The 22,395-nt window shown below is 42.0% G+C and overlaps 1 protein-coding gene across 7 annotated transcripts; it reads right to left on the reverse strand.

Moving 5' to 3' along the window:
* Nucleotides 1-1,212: 1,212 nt before the first annotated feature.
* Nucleotides 1,213-17,948, reverse strand: MDM2 (MDM2 proto-oncogene). 7 transcript variants are annotated; one of them, XR_014318914.1, is made up of 12 exons: nucleotides 17,844-17,948; nucleotides 17,251-17,323; nucleotides 15,464-15,538; nucleotides 15,011-15,144; nucleotides 14,012-14,061; nucleotides 12,731-12,798; nucleotides 12,499-12,592; nucleotides 9,792-9,952; nucleotides 9,317-9,472; nucleotides 8,133-8,210; nucleotides 5,902-6,530; nucleotides 1,213-4,481 (listed from the first exon to the last, which is right to left on the reverse strand). XR_014318914.1 is itself a non-coding variant. In XM_082777122.1 (11 exons), exons 2-11 carry the CDS (start codon nucleotides 17,317-17,319, stop codon nucleotides 5,961-5,963), a joined length of 1,452 nt encoding a protein of 483 aa, XP_082633248.1. In that variant the 5' UTR covers nucleotides 17,320-17,323; nucleotides 17,844-17,948; the 3' UTR covers nucleotides 5,794-5,960. The 7 variants fall into 7 exon arrangements, 6 of the variants coding, with proteins under 6 accessions (XP_082633248.1, XP_082633245.1, XP_082633246.1 ...); XM_082777122.1 differs by lacking the exon at nucleotides 1,213-4,481 and having other exon boundaries at nucleotides 5,794-6,530; nucleotides 9,792-9,949; XM_082777119.1 differs by lacking the exon at nucleotides 1,213-4,481 and having other exon boundaries at nucleotides 5,794-6,530.
* Nucleotides 17,949-22,395: the final 4,447 nt, after the last annotated feature.

Genomic DNA, 22,395 nt, shown 5'->3' on the forward strand with positions numbered 1-22,395 from the left:
GACATTTTAAAGCGTGCTCTTTCTTGTCCAGACAAATGAGACGGATTGAGGCTGAAATAAGATTGGTAACACATGGGGGAAGAGAAGCTGGAAATAAATAACCGTATGTAAGTGCCCAAGGGCCATGCTGCTGGAGCTCGATGATAGCCTGTGCCATCAGGCAAAAGGCAGTAACACAGGTCTCTGAGTAACTGTTCAAAATAGAACTATCGAAAGCAGAGACAGCCCCCTACAGCTTTACACAATTGCCTTTTTTTTTTTTGAACTGGATTTGTTACAGAGTAGAACTGTAATTCACCATTTTTCAATTTAAATAACTTCAGCTATTTGTTGTTTTTTAAGCATGTTTCACAGCCCTCTTACCTCCCTCTTTGGATTGTGCCTGGCCTGCATACAGCAGAAGCTGGAAGCAGGAGCAAACCTTGCTAACAGTACTCTATCAGGTGCAGCTTTAGCTGATTCCTTTTACCTGGTTAGTTGCAAACCATTTTCAAGGCATCTTCAGGCTGTCCAGCAAACTAGACTTTACCAAGGGAAGTCAGTACCAGCTCCTGTGTTTATTTTGAAACTTAAGCTGCTGCTAGTTTTCTTAAGCAGTTTTTTAAGCAGCCAGAGGAGATGGTCTTTGGAAACATCTACCTTTTCCTGCACACCATAAATCAAGAATGCAGGAACAGTTGATGTTTTGACACAAGTACAGTTTTTTGACTGTACCACTGGTACTGCAGAGGTGCTCCTGTGTTTCACATCAAGACACACCAGCTCTGCCATTGGGCTCAGGCTAAGTGTAAATACACTTCTGGTACTGAAACATCAGTGCAGCTTCAGAATGGCATCTCATTACATACAGAATGCACGTCAGATAGCGTTTTGTCATTGTCTTTGTTTGTTAGATCTCATCCATTTCAATTTTCTACCTTTTTTCCCCCCTTTTAAACGCTGTGGACTGTTTACCAGTCAGAGCAGTAACCAATTACCCACCACTCCCTCCAGAGAGGCTTGGTTCCGATACCATCACCTATAGCAGGAAGAGACAGAGCCCTGATGTTCAAAATATTCCAAAAGCAGGAACGTGAGAGGTGACTCCATGCTACCAGCCTCATGAGGGGAGAAAGAAGCTGCACTGTTTTATGAATTAAGACGCTGTCTGAAAATCAAGTAGGAGAACTTAAAAGAAAAAAAATCAACAAGAAAAAAAAAAAACACTAAGGAGCATATAAACACATCTTTATTTAAAGCTCTTAGACATCATAGTTAATTTTCTCAGAAAAACTGAAAATCAAAACACAAATGCAGTACACATGAAAATTCTTCTCATAAAGGTAACGGCACTGTGCAACGTGAGTGGGCAGCTGCACGTGAATGGTTACTGGACGCAGCAGGACGTGCCGTGGTTAGCCACAAGGGACACACAAGTCACCAGAAGTGTGTTCAGCAACCTACACGTGGTGGCAAAATTGCATAGTTAATGAACTTCACTATTAAACTCTCTATTGAATAGCAATTCCAACTCCGCACAGTCAGACAACAAAGTAAGACTCTGCTTTTGGAAAAGCCATCTGTTACTTTAGATGTTATGTAATCTTCACGCTGACTGACTCAATTTAACAAAAAAAAAAAAAAAAAAAAAAAAAAAAAAAAAAAAAGGAAAACCTGCCCCTTGAAAGTCAGGCTTTTAACTTAAAGCAACATCTACTAAAAGGGGAGAGAACGCCTGAATGTAACCCACAACTTCTACATGTACAATAGGCCTGACAGCGATGCATTCAAATGTTCAGTGTGGCTGTGGTAAATAGAAGCACGTACACATTAGTTGAAAGCAACAATTTTCCCTTTTAAACAGGTTCAGTCTATTGTTAAAAAAAAAAATACCTTAAGCCCACACTTGGGGGTTGGTTGGATTTTTTTTTTTTTTTTTTTTTTTTTAAATCTTTTGCTTGCTCAAACTTTAAACTAAGTAACCCAAAAAATAAAGATACACCGCTCTCTTTCCTGTAAGAGCATGGTTTTCTGAAAATTATTCTTGCTGATGCTTTCTGCAATGAGGAACTGTTTTTTTCCCCTTGTTTCACTGGAAAAAAATGTGCCCAAAGTCTTCCCTGTGTTTTCATACCCATACAGAAATTTCACACAGTGACATTTAAACAAAATAACAGAAAATGGAACACGGTGATACAACTGTACTAGGCTGCTAGAAATAAATAGAACACCCCCTCCATTCAGTTTTGTAGTGTGTTTACCCGTTCCTGAATCAGACGCCTCGCTGAAGGGGCACCAGAGCTTCTTGTGCAATGCAGCACGGCGCTGACGTCCTCCAGACGCAACGCGGGGTGGGTGCGCTCCGCCGACAGTCCTTGCAGAGTGGGTATGCAGCACAAGCAGCAGCCCCGCGGCCGGCTTCACCCCAACAAGGCTTTTTTAAAAGATGAAGGCAACAGGCTTGTAATGTAATAAATTTTAAGTGAACTTTCTCAATTGTTTTAACACTCAACAGTCCTAGCATTTTGGGGAAGTGTCAGATGCTGAAACAAAGCGGTTGTGGCACCTCTCGTGGGATCTCCACTTTGCACTTGGCCTTCTTGGGTGAAGTGATGAAGCCGTATTTTAGCCAAAAGTGATTTTCTTGTACAAATGCGAGTCCTTGAAGTATGTGCACCTAAACACCGTCGACCTGAAGTGCACAAAGAAATAGACTATGACAATCACAGACATTGTGTACTTCCAAATTTTCCAAGCATCCGGCCATTCCTTCAGCCTCCTGACCAAAGGAGAGAGAAGTTTCCACCCGGTGTAGACGTTGACTGGGACGCCTCTCGTCGCGTCGCATCGTCCATACGGTGACCCCCAGCGGTGACACCACACGGGAGCAGTATTTGGGGAGGGCAAAGCATTCCAACAGAAAGCACCACCAATGGGTTTCCACCGTGCTACTGCAGCATCAGCTTCCACCTCTAATACCTGCCGTACAGTTTCAACACACAAGTTGTATTAAGGGAAGGAGAGAAGACGACGACGTGAGTCTTCCTGTGTTGCTCTTAGCCTGAACACAGCTCGGCCGACCTTCGTTTTTAATGCTACCATGTCTTGAACTGTCTCCTCGTAACTGTGCTTCACTCAGCACGCATGTGGGTTTATCTGCACGTGTACCAGAAGGCTAATTCAATAAATTAAAGCTCAAAACACTAACTACAAGCACAACAATATTTACAAACTGCAATAAATTAAAACGCATACAATATTAAATACACCTCACCGCGTAAGAATAAAGGTCAACCTTTGCACCGCTACCCAAGGACGGGCCAAAAAGAACAGGGCAGCAAGCAGAGGCTGCTCACCATCATCCCCTTCTTGGTGTCACAGCCCGCATTCAGGGCGGCTGCACAGAGACGAGCCCCAGGATTTCAGCATTTTGGATAAAACCCCTGTTCTCAGCCCGGGTCTTGGTCCGCAGCACAAGGCAAAAGTCACAAATTTCTTGTACACAAAAAACAAAGCTCAAGAACAAACAAACTTACTGGGTGTTAAAAGTAATATTAGGCCAGAAAACAATTTTAAAACACATGGCTCTGACACAGTCAATTGGCCAAGGAAGCAGGCACCAAACGCACCTGTTTCCTTGGCATTACACGGAGGCCATTTCCAGGGCTGCCTTGCCCTACAGAAGACGCGCTGAGGATGTAAATTTTTTTAGCATACAAGGAGAAAATTGTTGTGTTGAATGCTTTCATTTTACTTTATGCCAAAGCAGAAAGCTTCAGTGGGATTGGTTCTGAAGGCAAATTCCAAAGCTGAGTGCTTGCAAACAGCAAGATCACTGCTGGGACCATACAAGCGTCTTTGAGAGCTGAAGCATCTTATTTATTTTTTAAAACTTAAAGAGAGCACTTAAAGGGGTGGGAAGACGAGGACGGCACCATTGGTCCCAGCAGGAACTGGGCGCTCCCCACAACTGCAGTGACACAGCCCTTACAGTGACTGCAGGGAAGGATCAAACAAACAAACAAAGACTCAGACATACCAGACAATGGAAAGGAGGAAGATTTTAAGCACTCTCCCCAGTTTATCCGTGCTCCCCCTGAATGTACAGGTTTGTAACTCTGTGAACTGCACGCTCCGGACCCATCTGACCACCGCTCAGTTCTGACCTGCAGGTGCAATGGCACAGCCTCTGCAAGCAGTACTGCACTTCAGTTTATCAAATAAAAATACAGAAAATAAATAGAAAGCAATGTCAATTAAGGCAGGTAATTATGTATTAAGAGCACTGCTACCCAAAAATGTTCACTATCTGCTGAAACGACTCTTCCACTTCAGGCTGAAAGACTGCCAAAACCCAGCTGAAAGGCTCCTGCTGACTGAAGCCTGTAACAGCTTCAGCAGCTTCCACTTCACAACTTGCAAGAACAAGACATTTGCGTGTGGACAACTCTTCCTTTGAAGAAACACAGGACGTCTTAGGGTTTTTGTTTAGTTATAATGAACTACAAAAAAAAAAAAAAAAAAGCTTCAGAGATACCAGTATCTTTTAGTAGCAGCTTTCAAATATTAGCTCAACTAGGTGAGCAACCAACAAGCTGCTGAGAACACGCAAGCTCTCTGGTAATGTAGCTCTCGGAAGAAATAAATACAACCCGCTGCTACAGAAAGTCTCCATCCGAAAAACAGCTCAGATGAGTAAGCTAGCTACATCTTTAGAACCCGACCATACAAAAATATGCACATTACCCCCTCTGAATGCACCACAGAACTATGTTACTGGACTTCTTAATAAGGAACTGGTAAATTCCACACAGGTTTTGGCAAAGTACAGGGAGGAGACGAGCTAAAAGCAGTAAGAACAGATCCAACTCAGACAAACATTGATTCAACCAAACACCTTGCAAGAGATTTTCAAAATGCTTATGGTACAGATAGAAACAGCCCAAGTCAGAAAGACTGCTTCAACTTAAAAACAAACGAACAAAACCAAACGAACAGTGTGAAACAGAACTACACAGCTCATTTGTTTCTGCAGATGGAGGTGGGTTTTTTATATTTTTTTTCCCCACTATTTTTATTCAGGCAAACAGAGCGATCAAGCTGTGTGCCACGCTACTGAAGTCAGAAACAAGTGCAGAGAAAATTCAAACATTGCCCAGTATCACCTATTTGCCTGCCTTTTAATGTAAGCTCTCCTTCATTTACCTTGCCTGTTCGCACCTCTCACGCTCTGCTAAAGATACCAGGATAGTACAGACTGCCAAACCACAGAGCATTTTAGAGGTCTGTTTCTCCGAGTATTTAAGAGGTAACTGTAAGCCTAACTGGTCAATGACTTCTTCTCAGGACATATCCTAAACAAAAGACACAGTACCCTTCCCTGTTCGCAAATTTTTAGGTGTTATTTTCTATCACAACTGCCCCCATTTCCCGATATGTATACAAAAAAATCTCCCTTTTGGAGAATCTCAATTTTTGGGAACGTGGGAGCCAAGGCTCTATCTTGTTATTTTATTGACTTATTCTGAGGGCTCTTATTCTGCCTGGTGTCTTCGCCAGGCAACAGGTAGTGGAATGTAGAGAATCTCCTTTCTTTGTAACAGGAGGAACCGACTTGAAATGAATTCTTCAAAATGTCTTTCCTCTGTTAATCACTGAGCTTGGACTTTTCATGTGTGATCAATCCAGTAATACAAATCTTGCTAACTTCTGTGTGCGGTAAAACACTTGGGAAGGCAAACAGTACCTGGTAGGAATTGGTTACTTCTATTGAGAGGGACTTACAATATCCGAGTGGACTAATGAGCATTAGGCTAAACTTAACAATTCCAGTGCATTTATTTCAATAACGACTTTTCTTACCAAAGGCAAAGACACCCAAAATATCAATCTGCCAATAAGTATATAAAAATAGTTTCTTACTCTCTTAATTATGGTACCAGTTTATAATGTTCCTTCTGCCGCTTTTCACTCAACGTGGTTTAACCAAAATAAGTCAGTACGATCATCTGGATAGGCTGTCTGCACACGGGGCACGGCTTGTTCCTCTTCTTCAGCTTCCTTGCGCACGTGAAGCACGACATGAGGTGTCCCGTTTTGCCATGTACTATGCACCCATTTTTCGGTCTACTCTGGCATATGACGCAGGGCTCTATGCTGCTAACAGGCAGACTGGACTCCACGCCTTCCTCTTTGCCTGGCATTTCTCTCTTCTCGGGTTCCTTGTAGTCCTCCTGACTGCTGCAAAACATGCTGCTAGACGTAGATGGCTGAGAATAATCTTCACTTTCCTGGGACTCGGATATTTGTACTGCTTTCTCTTCATTCTCCTCCACGGGTGGTTCTTTGTCTTCAGTCATTTTCACTTTCTTACAGTCAGGTACGTCAAAACCTTCTTCAGATTCTAGGTGGAAAGAACTTTCTAATTTGCTCGTTGCCAGTTTCTCATTCTTTTCATCAGGAAGCCAGTCCTCTCGAAGGGCCCAGCATCTGTGGCAATGTCGTGGAAGCGGAGGATTCATTTCGCTGCATTCAGGACACTTCCAATAATCCTTGAGTAAATTAAAGGTTGAAACAGCTTAAGCTACTTGGAATGCTTACAACTGAAGTACACAGAGATTATAAAGAGTTTATTACTGCCAAAATACCAGTGATCTTGAACTATCAACGTGTTTATAGTTTAAGACTTCCACTGGGTGTCTGACCATTTTACTGTCCTGAATTAAAATAGCCTCATTTTTGTTAAGACTCTCTGATTTTATTCCTTCTTGCAGTAGATTTGTAAAAAGAAAATAGAAGAGGAATAATAACGTTTTATTAGTTTTAGACAAAACTGAATAAACTAGACTATAAAGTCTTCACAGAGAACTTCTTTCTGATAAAATGGACACTGTTCCCATTAGTTTCAATGATAAACTTCTGAACTAGAAATTAGTCAAGACTTTAACCTGGAGAAAGCCGAACTGCTGGTCTGCAAAACGGCCGGGTGAGGGCACTCTGACACAGCAGAATGGGACTTACACAGCACAGAAAACCACCAGCCGTTTAGGACAAGTTGCATCACTGTGTCAGAGCTTACTCCGTACACTATACAAGAAACAGACACCATCTCATTAAAAACACACTTCATTTTTAAGGAGAAGTACCCTCCTTAGAAATAACGTATGTGGCAGGGGTGGGGTGGCAGAACAAACCCAAACACTATGTATTTAGAGCGCATGAAACGCTTTTTGGTTCAAATTCCAAATAGCAGAGACATCCGAAGTTTGAGACTAACTTTAATTCCTAAACATATTTTTTTTTTTCCATATTTTTCCATCCATAAGCAGCACTACGTATGTACGGCTAGCCCCGTGTTTCACACCTAGAGTCAAGTCCCTCAAGTCCTACATACCACCAAAGGACAAACATTTCAGGTGGCTTTGTAAAACAGCTGTACTCAAGCTTCTACAATGAAAAGCAACTATAAATATTTTATTAAAAAAAATAAACTAAAAAATGTATAAGTCTTTAACTAATTTAAAGATTTTAAACTATGAATATTTTATTAAAACCACCAGCTTTTAGCATTTTTTTAGCATGTCTTTTTTTTCCATGTCTTTATCTATTGCTCCAATACCCTGAATTTCTTCTCTATGCTACAGATTTGTTTATTCAGACTGGACAGTAAAACCAGATATTATGAACTATGAGAAGTCTATATAAGAAGATAAGAAGAAAATAGACTTTTTTTTTTTTTAAATATATGTGAACTTACTAGGTTTTCTTTTTTTTTTTTTTTGTTCTCTTGTTTTGTTTGTTGTTTTTTTCCCCCCATTTTATGTAAGAAGGCAAAGCCTTAAGGCTTTTTTAAGGCTTTAAAATTTGATTTAAGCTTCAAATAGCTTCCTCCCACTAAGTGGGTGAAACTGTAAGTTAGTATCATTTTTAATGGCTCAGGAAACTCACTAAAAACATTTTTTAAAATACCCGTGTTCATTAGGGGTCACATGTTCAGTAATTAAGCTACTGGCTTGGAATCCTCATGCATGTGAGAAATAAAAGGCAACTGTATTTTTTGAAAGTCACAGGTAACGATTGAATTCTTCTATATTCCTCGACCTACTGTCAGTTCGCCCAACTTATGATGTTTTGCCAGTCAAGGCTTTACTCACAGCTAGAGAAATCTCTGGATCTTCATTGAATGAATCGGCATCACTATCTTCATCCTGATAAATGGTCAGCTGATACACCTGATTTAAATTTAAAAAGAAAAAAAGTATTGATGTAACTGGTTTTGAATTCAATTAAAAATCTGTTATCTGATAGATCATTTTTAATTAAATTAAATTAAAAGTACTGCTCTGTTTATGTTAAAAAGCTAGAAGCTAGCAAGCAACTCCATGAAATCTGATGGTTAGCTGGCAGGGGATGGCGTGGGGAATGTGTTCACACTTGGAACGTGTGGGTTGCCAAAAAGACTATACAGACAGAAGGAACTGCCTGCTAGAGTAGAGGGGTTCCTTCCCTTCTGCTCACCACGGGTGGGGCCACACCTGAATAAAGTGTCCAGTTCTGGGCTCCTCTGCTGCTGGGGGCAGAGGCACACCCTCAATCCTTTCTTCCTCCAACTTACCTCTCTGAAGCACTCCAACCCACTGTAAATCAGTACAGACAGTCCCACTCCTCCCCTGTCATGAATTACAATCATGTATATCCCTGTCTGATTCTACCTTTGGTACTTACCTGATCTTTTCAGGAGCTAATTTAGCTCTTAAGTATCAGAAAACTAACAGAAACAAAATATCTGCTTCCCTCCTGACATTCCACACGGCTCGATCTCTCAAAAAAGATGGCAGTAACTATTTTAAAACTTTTTGCCTCCTATGAAAATTTCTAAGATTATATTTCAGCGTATTTCTACAAAACATCTGTATTAATGGAAGCAAATGACTTAGAAATATCACTTTGCAAAGGATTTACTAGGAAAGTTTCATTATCAATGAAAACTGTTGTCAAAAGCTCAACACATGTCCAAGTAACACTTCTCTAAGTACATAAGAATAGACTCAGGTACACAGAATGCCATCAATAGCTCGTGAGCAAAGTTTACCAGACAGACTTTTACCACCAGCCTGTGTGAGAGCCTGTGGAATGCCTTGGCACTGTTCTGCTGTCTGGACTGATGGGTATATAGCGATGACCCAACTGCAAAGAATGTAACTTGTTTTAATCAATGACTGAATGCAATTTGTTATGGAGCACTCCTGAAGAATTACAGCTGCTTCCTGTTGGAATTTCAACATAATTTTCTTTAATTTTCCTTAGCCCTGTCACCCCCTGGTCAAAGAAAAAGTACCTCATCATCTTCATCTGTGAGCTCCTGTCCTTCTTCATTATGGCTATAATCTTCTGAATAAATAGATTCAACTTCAAACTCTACACTGAACTGGTCTGAAACAGAACTATGGTCAAACCAATCGGAGTTTTCGCTTAGTGAACTGGCATCGAGATCCTGAATGAGAAAGAAAGGAAACAGAGGGTCAACCTCGCTAGTCCATACCCATAACCATTACTGTTAAGACAGCATCTCCTTAAAAAAAAGTATCTCCTTAAGATAGTGTTAAAGAGACAGATATCTCCTAGAATTATATTAAAAAAAAAAAAAAAAAAAAAACTATCCAGTTTAATTAGCTATGGTAGAAATAAGAATAGCCACTGTTAGATGGAACAGCACTTATGAGACAAACTGATGACAGCTTGGTAAACTTAAAAATCTTAAATCTTAAAAAATTGGTAAATGCAAAAAAAAAAAAAAATACGTTTTGACTTACAGGAATGGAAAGAGAATCTGTTGAATCACTGCTATTGCTTCTTTCACGGCACAGCCCACTGACTACACACCATGAGAGACTTTCATCAAATGTCAACGAAATGCTGTCTGACTTGTGTCGTTTTCTTCTGTCAGCATGCGGATCATCTGAAGGATTTTCTTCTGGGCACATTCAAGAATTTTTATTACTCCAAAAATATCTATACAATGTGCAGTTTTGAATGTTCTTAACAGCAGCTTAAAATACAATATATTTACGTAGCAATTGAAGAAGAATAAAGCTATCCAGTATTATTGTATAGAAAAAGGCACCAAAAACAAATGAAAGGAAAAGACAGTCACACTGAGAAACATTCCTGAAAACAATTCAGAGGCTGCCTTTCCCCACTTCTCCCACCTGTACAGCTTGTAAATGGCAGTCTCCGCATGCAGGAAATAAAGTAATTGCAAATTCTGAAGCATTTTTACCCCAATTCACACATGACACACATTAAATCCCTCCTAACTTTGAGGAATACAGTTAAGATTTTAATTGTAGGAGCTCCCCCTACAGTCGTATGACAGAAAGACACTTTCAGGGGGCTTGCTAGCCCATCCCAGAATTTGGACAGAGATCCCAGGTCAAATGTGTAAGAAGGACCTCGAGCTAGGCAAGGCACGTTCAGGTTCAAGTTTCAGATACCCCAGCAAATCCATCAATTAATAGCTGCACTATATGCGATTGTATTTACTCGTTTTGTTTCAAAAATTACAACATTATGTGAACGATTTTGACAACACATGAGCAAGAAAATCTTCAAGGCTAACACACAGTGTAAAAATTGAACCATGAAAACATTGCTTTAAGCTGTGCTTGTTATGTATGCCTAGTTTGAAGGCCAAAAAGCAATGCTTTTTAAATGTATCATGCTTTGATACAACAATCTAGGGCAGCATAAGCAGTAGGGGGACAGCATTTTAGGGGTAGGTAAGTCAAAATTCACCTCCACTGCCTTTTGGTGTGTTTGATATCAAACAATTTTCTTAAAAAGGCATTGCAAAGTCGGTATGTATGTGCAGTGGAGTGAAAGTTCCCCAAGAGGACTGACAACGTGGTTCAACAGACCTCAGTAAGGGCCTGCTGCCCCCTACAGGCGCCCTCTGCGTACACCCTTCATTGCCCAGCTTTGCCCTGGCCTTGCAAAACACACGGACAATCCACCAGTCTCCAAGCCTTGAAATCTTTTTCATCGTAAAAGAAAAGAGAACAAAACACTTGTACATACTTTGAGACTTCTCTTACTTTCCCTTGGTGCTTCTTGGCTCAGCCCCTCTCTTTTCTTTTTCCGCCCTGAGAGCCCCACCACATTTGGTGCCCCCAAGGCCCAAGGGTTGCTCCTGTCCATCGTTGTCCTCATTTAGTTGCCATGGCTCCATGCTGTACTGATACTGTACCACCACAAGGTTTCTATACACTATATAAGCGGCTCCAACAGGAGCCGCTACCATCATAATTTAACAAGAATAGTGGCTTAAAAGGAAGATTTCCTATAAATTAGAAAAAAAGTGTATATAAAAACACTATATTAAAAGAACTTTTAAGGTTGTAACAGACTAATAAATGGATGCAAAGACACGAGTTAATAATCAAACCTACAATAAGTAAGCACAACACAGGACCTTACGTGCTCTGGGTCATGCCTAAATATTACAGGTTATGATGCTTAACTGCAGCTTTCCATCCCTTCACCAGTTTTTGTTACAACATTAAATGTTCTTTTAATTTAGTGCAAACTGCTCAGCAAAACAGCACAGTTTTCCGACTGGCTAATAAAAACAGTGGCCTATGATGAACATAGAAAAAAAAAAAAAAAAACAAACTACATAAATGCTGAGGAACGTTAAAATGTTCCCAAGCAACTGAAAAAAAATAAAGAAAAAAAAAAAAGTATCTATGCAATGACAGAAGGTTATCGCTGCCCAGGTAAGTACAGGTGTCAAGTCACGAGGTAATAAAAGTGAGCAAAGAAACAAACTACCATAAGGAATCTGAAATAGTGTGAAAGTTGAACTGCACAGAGAACGCATCCATTGAGCAACTGAATGTTACACAGGTTTATGCTGACCAACTTATTTGCCAATTCTCAGAAGAAACAGTTCATACTTTGAAAACGTATTTGCCAGTGATTTCTTAATAACCACAATAAGGAGGAACTGGGGACAAACAAAATGCTTAAGTGGCCAGACTTTTTTTTTACAAAGTGCTTGAAAAACATCCAAAATCATCCAGTGTTAGTATTGGACCTTTCACATCTGTATCACCAACTGAAATCCAGTGAAAACTGCTTTCAGAGTGCAAACAAAATGTAAAATGTTGCGGCTATCTACAGAGGGACTGGAAATGCCTTTGACTACATCAGTACAAGAAGTGTTCTCATCATGAAGACAGCACAACAGATTATGTCCTGCTAATGTGAAGATGTTGAACAGATCCCTGGAACAAATTATTCTATCATCTTGCTAACAGTTCCAGAAATCCGAACCGTAAAACCACACTGGAGCAGTGCAAGCAATCCCGTACTTCTTCCAGATTGAACATTTTGGTTTAGATATTCAGAGGAACACAGATAGTGTTTGTTAGCATCTTTCCAAGTCAGTGAGGTAACAGAATGTATTTTTTCCTAAGTGTCCGTGACATGGAAAGCTCCGCATCGTAGATCTGCACGTACCGGATTCGCTGTGAGTTCTCCTCCTAGATGATGACGTTGGTCGGGAAGTCACGTTTGATGAAGTCTGCTTCTCTTCTAACTCTTGCATGGATTCCTGATTAATGGAAGTAATGAAAAAGCCCAAATATGAATTTGGTACAAGGCTAAAATTACTCTAACTGCATCCAAGCCATGGACACTATAGAAATGAAACTGAATTTACATCTCAGAACGTAAAAAAATTAAAGATTACCTTTAAAACATTTTCTTTCTCAAGCTGAAATCTGGCGTCAACCTCAGGTGTGTCAGCAAGTGTGCAGTCTGAAAACAAAACAAAACCACGCTTTAGAAAAGCGGAAAAAGTCAACTTCAAGCTCAAAAATATTACAGCAGAAGTAACAGAAGTCAACTGCACACAGCATTTACAAAGTTCTGAACAGAACTTACAAACCAGACGTTCTTTGACAACTGAAAACACAACACTGCTCCCTTGCTTTACAACTATGTGCAGCACTTCTGCTGTAATATTATGAAAGTGGGAAAACAGGGAAAAGGAAGGAATCTCAATAGCCAAGTATGTCTGAATTCTATTATAAATGCCTCCAAATGAAAGTTGTGCATTAGCTGCGATTGTGCAGATATGAAATAATATACATGGAAAATATTTTTATACTTCTATAGAGTATCTTTTACTAATTATCATCTCATGGGAACATTACATTCAAGAGACATTCCATAGAAGCAAAATTGAGCGTTGTTAATTATATCTCCTGACAACCAGATGGATGCTGAATTAATCAATTACCTTCCAAGAAAAAAAAAAATAATAGGTAAGTTTAAGATTGCTAGCATAACAATAAGGGGTAATGAAGACAGCCCTCCCAAAGACACATACCTTCAGAAAGAATCAAGACCAAAGGGTATCTCAGTATGGATTCAGAAACTAACTTACAAAACAGCAACCATTATTTAACTTCTGGTTTACTCCTTACGTCAGTCAAAAATTACAGCTATATTGAGTATTTTATACTAGAGCAAAGTTAACATTTCTTTAAAAGTATGTAGACCTCTTAAAGAGGACTCAGTGTTGCCAGTGTATCTGAATGTGAGCAGTTTTAAACACGTCAGATTCAGTTTTTCAAAAAACAAACAGAAAGAGAAAGCATTTGAACTTATTTCCTTGTTGGCACAAGTTCAAGCAGGTCATTTTTGGTATTAAAGCCTTCAACAACAAAAGCAGCTTTATCTGTAAGAAACACAAGCAATTTTTCAATTGAGTCTTGTTTATGTTCAGTTTTGATTATGTTTGTTCCGTACAAGTCCCACAAAATTACCCAAATGCTGTTCAGAATCAATTTTGTTTCCAGAAGAAACACAGCATTGTGCTTTAATTCACCACTATTTGCGATCACTCCAGACACTGTGTGAAGTCAAACAGCTACTTATTGAGAGACAGATGTGTTCTGGTCGCTACATGCAAGATGCATTAACATCAGTTGTATTTTCCCCACTCCTATCTCCCAAACTGGCTTACCTTGTTGATTGATTGCTACCAAGTTTCTGCAAATCATCGAGTACACCCTCCTTTGATGGGGATAAAGAAAAGAGATGTTGCAAGTTAGGTTGCAGAATTCATACCTATGTTGCACGTTTAGCTGGAGAGCTGTTGGTGTTAGCATTAACTTTTAGTGTGGTAACTGGAGACTGCACAAAAGCGAGACAGTTTCTATGACAAATGTGGAAAAACAGTTATTCTGACTTGAAGGTTTTTTTCAGCATTGTTGTTTTGCTCCTCAAAGCAAGCAGATCCCTACTTCCTTTCTGAAGAAAGGGAAGAGATTTTATCCATCTGAATAGAGTTGAAAGAGTATTATTTTTTTCAATTCACTCAGTCAGAAAATTCTGGGAGTCATAATCCTTTTCACAACGAGCTCTTAACAAATCAGCATCTATTTCTACCTCTAACAATGATTCAAAATTACTCTTTCTAGAACTTCTGACAATTTGTCTTGCAAAGCAACCAAACCTACAGTATAACTGTGATTTATGTTAGGATTCAGAAAACTCTACATACAGACTCTGCAGCAGAACAATTTATTCAAAAGAAATGTTAAAATACCGAAGCTTTGTGTGGAAGTAATTTATGATTTCTGAGTAGAAGAACATATTGTGACTACATACTACAGTTTTCCACTCTTAACTTGTATACCTGCATTGCCTGCAAGTCAAAAGTCTTGTCTCAACTGTTATTGCAATCCCTTTGTAGCTGTTACTCAACAGCTGAGAATTTTCCCATTTCACCTTGGGATGGTTTGAGGCTACTGAAACCCCTTCAAGTTTGTGGAACTTTTTGAGATTTCTTGGTTATAGACACAGACATTAGTTCACAGAAGAAGACTAGATCAGGTGAGAAGTAATCATAAGAAAGAGCTTACCATCTTTCAAGATATAAAGAAACAGTAAAAGGCCATAGGAATTATGTTCTCCATTATTTATTTCACAATCAGACCCTCAGAAAAGAATTCAATTTTACCTGTGTTCTTTTACTGAAAAGCTTGTTACTCCAAATAAATCCCCAAGGAGATCATTTGCACAGTGCACAATGTGTTGCTCTTTTTCATCATATAATTGTTTAGACATAATATATTGTCCAAGATAGAATATTACCTGCAAAAGAAATCACATACACAGACATTAGCACACACACAGGTTTTGCTGTTTCAAGTTCAAATACAAGAGGAAACATTAAGTTAATTGAGATTTATTCCTCTCACACTAATTGATTAAAACTCCCTTTGAGTTTTTTATTATTCCCCCAGTACTACGTTATTCTAAGGACAGACAAAAGTCTTTGTTTAGTAAGAAACTTGCAAAAAATATCCTGTCTCATCACCTTTTGTGAACCTCACTGCTTCCCATTCATCCAGAACAGAAGAATCTCCCTGTATTTACTGTCATCTACCTTCACTGAATAAAAAGTTCTTACCTCCTTCATAGTAAAAGTGTCTTTTTCCGCACCAGCTAGCTTCAACAGCTTCAACAACAGTGGCTTTGGTTTCACCTGTGTGGAGATGAAAAAAGAAAAACAGTTTGCAGCAACTGTTCACCAAACAAAGCATTATTTATACAGATTAGCTTCCTCTGTCCGTGTTAACCTCATGTAAGAAAAGACACAACTAAGTGATAATCCATCCACTCCCAACTTTTTGGCTTTGCAAAGTTAAGCTTAAGACCTTTATCGCTGTCAGGTCCAGAGTGCAAGAGACAAAGCAGAACTCTGGCTCCTGTGACAGTTTATGGGGCTACCTATGGCTTCACACTGGCCAGCTGGCTCTACCCTTTAGTCTTTTCTTAGCTGGGATAAGCAGACCCTGTCCTTCCCATTGTATTTCAATCGATCCTACTTCTACACTGCCCTCTGCCCTCCTGCCCACATGCTGTGCCAGCAGCTATTTCTGCAGCCAGTCTATGAACACCCAGCGGTCTGAGGCAGAGGGAGGAAATGTTCCTATCCCTCCTCTGCCCTTTTTTTTTTTTTTTTGCATTGTTCCACGAACAGCTGTGCCAGTACAATGCAGGAGATGAGAACAAGCTGCAGGGGATGTCACAACTGCAAATAAAATGCTTGTGTAACCACTGTCTGATGGTTGCGGGTACAGCATTACTTCCACCCCTAGAACAATAGCACAACCATTCTAAGAACTGACTAATACTTAGCTATAATAAGATGTTTTTATAATTTCTTTCTTACAGGAAAACATGAGAAAGATACAAGGCAAGGAACAGATGCTTAAGGAAGTAGGAGAAACTTTCCTACACTCCATTTCAAATATGTGTTACAGCTAGCAGTACGTTTAAGTGCATTAGTAAGAGATAAGTTGAAAGAATCATACTTAAAAACAAATATAGGCAACATTTCATTGCTATTCACTCCCTCCCTAAATGCTACAGCCATTTACAGCATGAAGGATATACTGCAGTTTCATAAAGGAAGCAAACACTAACTTATCAGACTAGGAAATACAGCTCAGGATAGGAATGCCGGGCAGTTTCAGACCTCTGAATCCACAACTCGATCTGCGAGCCGAGATGACGTTAGCAAAGCCCTCCCTCCCTCCCCAGCACCTGCAGGGCTGTGCTCCTGTGCAGGTCTGACAGCACACTGGGTAGCATCCTACTGTGACTTTAAAAAAAGAAGAAGAAAAAAAAATATATATATACACAGATAAACAAAAACCCCTGTGAACACCCTGTTTTGTTATTTGGATGTTGTTTTTTTTTTTAAGTTCTGCTATCAGTGTATGTTTTTAGGCTTTAACCTTGTACAAAAACGAAGTGACTTAGGCTGTCACCATCCAGACAGCGATGTTTAACAAACCCGTGAGCTGCTTCCACCCTCACGAAAGCACACGGCCAGGGCTGCCTGTCACCGTGCTGTGACAACGCCCGAACATGCGAGGCCACGAACGCAAACTAAGGCTCCTGCTAAAGCTTCCTGATGAAGCCCGGTACAACAGAAAGCGAAAATGCCCAATTCAAAAGAAAACAACCAACAACTGTACGGAGAGCACTGCCCTCACACTGCACGTCCCAGGCTATGCGAGGTAGAAAAGCGAGCAGCCTGAACGCCACGGGTGTGCAGGGAACAGCGCCTGGACCTGAAGCACCACCTTCAGCTCTGCTTTCACGGCTCCGAGGCGGAGGGGCGCCCACCTCCACCGCGTTTCCTGACAGAAAGCCCCAGCCCCTCACGCGTCCCCCCCGGGTACTGACCAGGGCCTCCTGCTCCGAGGCGGTGACAGCGGCGCCATCCGTGAGGGCGGACATCTTGGTGTTGCACATCTGCCTGCAGCGAGGGGAGGCACAGCCCCGACACGTTTAATCGCGGCGCTGCAGCCCCGCTCCCCCTCACACCCCCTCCACCACCACACCGCCACCAAATGGCGGCCGGGCTGCGCGCCCCGCTCCGCTCCGCTGCCCCTCTCACCTCACCGCCCTCGGCTGAGCCGTAGCGGGCCGAGCCGTGCGGTTCCGAGCCGTGCCGGGCTTTAAATAGCGCCGCCGAGCGCAGGCAAGCCGGGGCTTAGCTCCGCCGCCCGCCGCCGCCCGACATGCCTGAGCATGACCGAGGCGCGGCGGGGGGCGGGCGCCGCTGACTCACGGCGGGCGGGAGGCGGCCCCGGGACGCGGCGGCGGCGGCGGCTCCGCAACCCCTTCGCCGCCATCCCCGCCGCCCTCCTCCCCCCCTCTTCCCCGTGGAGCTCGCCTCACCCCCTCCCCTTCTTCTCCTCTCTTTTCTTTTCGTTTCCGAGCCCCGAGCGGCCCCGCGGCCCCCCCAGCCGCCGCCCCGGCCCCCCCCCACGCACCGCCAGCCGCGCCCGCTCCGCTCACGGCCCGCGGCGGGCGGGGAACCGGCGGCGCTACGGGACCCGGCCGCGCCCGCTGCCCCGCGCCGCCATTTTGGCCGCCCTGCCCTGCCCGCGTCTACCAGCGCCCTCTAATGGCCGCGGGGCAACGGCCGCGCCGCCTCAGGAGCCCGCGGGGGACGCCTGCGGCTGAGGGGAGGAAAGAGGCAGAGCCCGGGCCTTTTTTTTGTCGTCCCTCGTAACCCCTCGCGACAGTGGCCAGGGTGACGGCCGCTCCCTGAAGCCGTGGGGTTGCGGTAAACAAAGCGTGTTGTGGCACTGAAGCACCCAGGAGACGGAGCTGGTCGCTAGTAGCAAGCCCCAAAGAGTCTGAATTTCCCCCCGCAGAGCCTCACCTCCACTAAAAATCGCGGAAAGTTGCAGGCAGGTGGTGGTTATGCTCGCCAGCCTCGCCTCAGACACCACCAGCAGCTCTGCGGTGCCCACCAGTTCTGAAGCATCGCATTTTGTCTTGTTTTGTTTTGGTTTACACCAAAAGCCTTGAGACCTCTGATTTAACCTTGTGCTTTTGTAAACCCAGCTGCAGCATGTGCGTATGAGAAAAGGCCTCATTATGTCAACTTCTCTCCAGCTTAATAAAGGTGGAAACTTCCTTACAGACCACATAAATTCAGTGGCAAAAACGTGAAGTGTTGCTCGCCTGGCTAATAGGCTGACACCTTTGGATACCAGTTCAATTTGCAGTGCTCATTTGTGCCTTTTGTTGTTGTTTTCACCGATATTTAGGAAAGCGGCAAAAAGCTTTACATCCAAAGAGAAATGGACAACGTGAACTATATTCTTGTCATCTCCCAACTCTGTAATTTCAAATTTCTGCTAAATATAGGGTAGTTAGGAGAATGTTATTTTGACAGGTACTCATTCGTTGCTACACTTCAACTATAAAATGGTTAGTTTTCAGCCTGACTCCCTTTTCTAATTCTCAGGTTTATTCTTTGCTCATGATGACATTTCAAACTTATATTTGAATGGTGAAAAGATTTGTTAAGGAACAGGAGTGCTGCAAATAGCGTGTGAAGATAAGCTATAGCAGAGAGAGCACTGCCACAACTCAATAATGCTAATTTTCCATGACAACTAACTTGCCCAAACAAGCAGTGGATAGCTGCCTGGACTTGTCCTTTGGCCAAAGCCAGATTTCCAGCAAGAATGTCACCTTGTAAAAATTCCAGTAACAGTTTAAATTGAGATACTTGTGTGATGATGGATTTTCAAGATGAGCTTGTTATCCCTGTTGAGAGTAAAGCTCAAGGTCTACTGATGGGCAGCAGAGAAGCTGCACCAATTCCACAGAGCGTGCTTACCTTCTGTTAGCACCAGAGGTTCAAGACAAACAGACATCTGCTTTAAGTGGAATGTGTTGCCATTAGCAAAGTGAGGTATCTACCAATTTCCATCCAGCACACAAATTGCAGAGATCCTTAGCTAGCTTGATCTTTAGCAGACAATTACTGCTACACAAAAATGCGAGAGGTTTGAACTTAATGGCTGTGGTCAGTAGATCTAACACTGAACAGTAACCTTATCAGTGCTCAAACTTCTGATGTCGTACTACACAAACTGTATTCCTATACAAAATGCATCTTACTGAACTGAAGTAAAACAAGTAGAGCATTCGTCTAGTTCTGAACATATATCATGTTGTTGAACATTTTGTCTTAAAGATGGTATTATTTTACTCAGGCAGTGTGGATATAAAGGTGCGTTTTAAATTATCACTAAGTTTTCTACATTAGTATAGTCCAATACTAAACTGGCTGCTATTACTTTATTTTTTCCACTTCTCAGCCAACAAGCATCTTGTGACCAATGAATTTGTGATTAGATTGTGATTCTTTAAAGAATAACTTCCCTTGCGATTTCACTAACTGCTAAGATAAAAAATAAAAAAAAAAAAAAAAAAAAAAAAAAAAGAACAGATTCTGTCTGGAATTTTTCTCTCTCCTCAAGGACAATCTTATCTCTTTTCTCAGCCAGACTAATCTTAAGTAAGAGGAGGCTGCTAATAGGTAAAATATGCTCTCTGTGCTTTGCTAAAGATAGGGGGATGTTTTCTGACATGAAATACTGCACCACCTTTGTCCCATTTCTCACAAAGACAGCATGTGGTATTTCATCAACATGCACAATTTATGCTTGATAATTCTGGACAAGTATAATTAAAGGTTTTACTTGAAGGGTAATAAGCCTCTATAGTCACAAGAGCTGACTTCCTCACTGCTTCAAGTTCCTAAAAAGAAAAGGAGACATCACTATACCTTAGGTTTTCAACCTCTGTGCATTTATTTCTAATGTTAGGGAAAATATCTGGAGCAGATCTAGCTCATCTACCTTCACTGGAGATACCCACCTTACACTATTGTTAACTTACATAGTATATGAGATCCATATTAATATAAAATCAGGTTCTAACTGTAGACATTTTGTTGTTTAATGCTTTTGATTTAAGTTATTTCTCTGGGCTGGATCTGTCCTACCTATAGGCACATAGGCCAGAAGAAAGATGGGTTGCTGTGCCGCAGGGATGCCCAACTCAAATCAACAGATGGGTCATAAAAAGCTTCAGTTTCAGATTTTTGTCACCACCATTTTTTTTTTTTCCCTGATGTGTCCCTCTTACTCTTTCCTAGTGTGTGTGAAATGGTCCGAAGTTCCCATAAGATGATCAAAGGCATAGGTGGCCAGGGTTTTCAGTTCTGATTTCCAGTCTCTCTTGTGATGCTTGGCTGTCAGGCGGGTTAACCTCACGTGCTGTCTATCCACTGCTCCCAGGCCAAAACCAAAACAGCCTCTGGGGCCATAGGCTATGCTTGTGGACCCTTCCTAAGCCTCAGGCTGTATCTCTATCAGTGTGACAAAGCTGTGATCAGCCCGGTTACAGACTGTCGGGCACAGCGAGATAACAGGATAGAGGGAAAAGCAGGCTGAGGTGCAGCTGGGGCCTGTGTGGCTTAATGAGGCCTGCGGCCAGGCCTGTCTGCTCCAGCCACCACCCCACGCGCCCCACACTGGGTCGGCACACTTCTTTGTAAGGATCAGAGAGAGAGTTTTATTTTCTTTCTCCACCTTCCTCTTCTCTTCTGTAAGAAAGAACACATTGATAGAGAGTCTGCTTCAGAGAACTTGCCCAAATACTTCATAAGTGAAGATCCATCCCAACAGAGAGGTCTGGCAGTAGCACCAGAAACCTCATACTGTAAACCGAATTCTATTAAACAAAAAGGGGATGAAGCCTTCCTTGGGGCAATTTCGATCAAACTAATGCCAAGTGGAAATAAAGAGCAGGGCTTGGCAGTGGTGAGAACCCAAAGACCACATTCAGCGCTCCTGCAGCTGCTTAACAGGGAACAGCGGGCTCTACTTTGCTGTTAAACTTCTGTGTGCTGCTGTGCCACATGCAACCTTCTTTATGTTGAAAAATGCAGGTGGGCTGCCAAAGATGGTCTCAAACAAAACGTTTTTCTAACAGCTGTTCAACCTGCTAGCTCAGGTAAACTCTTCTGAAGTGTTAAGGGCGAGCAGCTTCAAAAGCACCTGGAGCTGGACCAATCCCACATCAGAAGACGCATTTTTTTTTCCTTCTTCTTTTGTTTACTAGACAAGCACATTCCTTCATGCATCTGGGAGGCACTAGTGTCTGTCTGTCTGCCCAAATCTGATTCCTATTTGGTAGCAGCTCAGTCAGCCAGAAGCAAAATTAAATGAAACAATAGTAGCAAAAATGCAAGGCTATTATCTAGAATTTCTGCTTAGAAGTGCTCAAAATCTAACATAGAATCAAAGTGATTTATTATTTTTTTTCCCCCTCTATATTTTAGTTTAGTCCTCGCTTTTGACTGAAGCTTGTGGAGTGATTGTAAAGAACAGAAAAGGATAAAACCTCAGAAAAAAAGTTCTTCTGATTCTCGGAAGCCTTGGTGACAAATATCACTGAGTGAAGAAACTCAGTTTTTCTCCTGCTGCTGTTAAGCAGGGGTGAAGTATGTGGCTAGGTTGCGACCATTTCCTGCTCTACTAATCTGTAGCTGTGAGGATTGAACAATCCTGTGATCTCTCCAGCTGAAGGAGTACTTGATGACATGTAATTAGATCAAAGAGAGCCTCGGCTTAACAATGGTTATCTGCCTCGTTTAAGCAAATGAGGATGACACCAGTTCGGTTTAGAACTGTTTCTTTAATTCAGTGTTAAATTGTCATTCAAATCTACCACCGGGTTTAGCACGAAACACATTTCTCTTCAAGGGAGTCGCCCAGAAGTCTGTGTGGCATGCACATGGGACTCAAGTGAAAGACAGATCTCCTCCAGAAGCTCCTGAGGAGAGCCAGAAGTGGATTCACAGTCTGAAATGTGTCCAGGGAGAAGCTAGCTCTATTAGAGGCAGCGAGCAAGCAGCCCAAGCGCTGCCTGCTCGGGATGCCTTATACGGACAGACGGACACAGAGGGACAGAACTGCAGCGGGTGCTGAGGTCAGGCCTGCTGCAGGCAGGCTG

The sequence above is a fragment of the Aythya marila genome, assembly GCF_965140915.1.
Source record: "Aythya marila genome assembly, chromosome: 1".
Classification (NCBI taxonomy): domain Eukaryota; kingdom Metazoa; phylum Chordata; class Aves; order Anseriformes; family Anatidae; genus Aythya; species Aythya marila.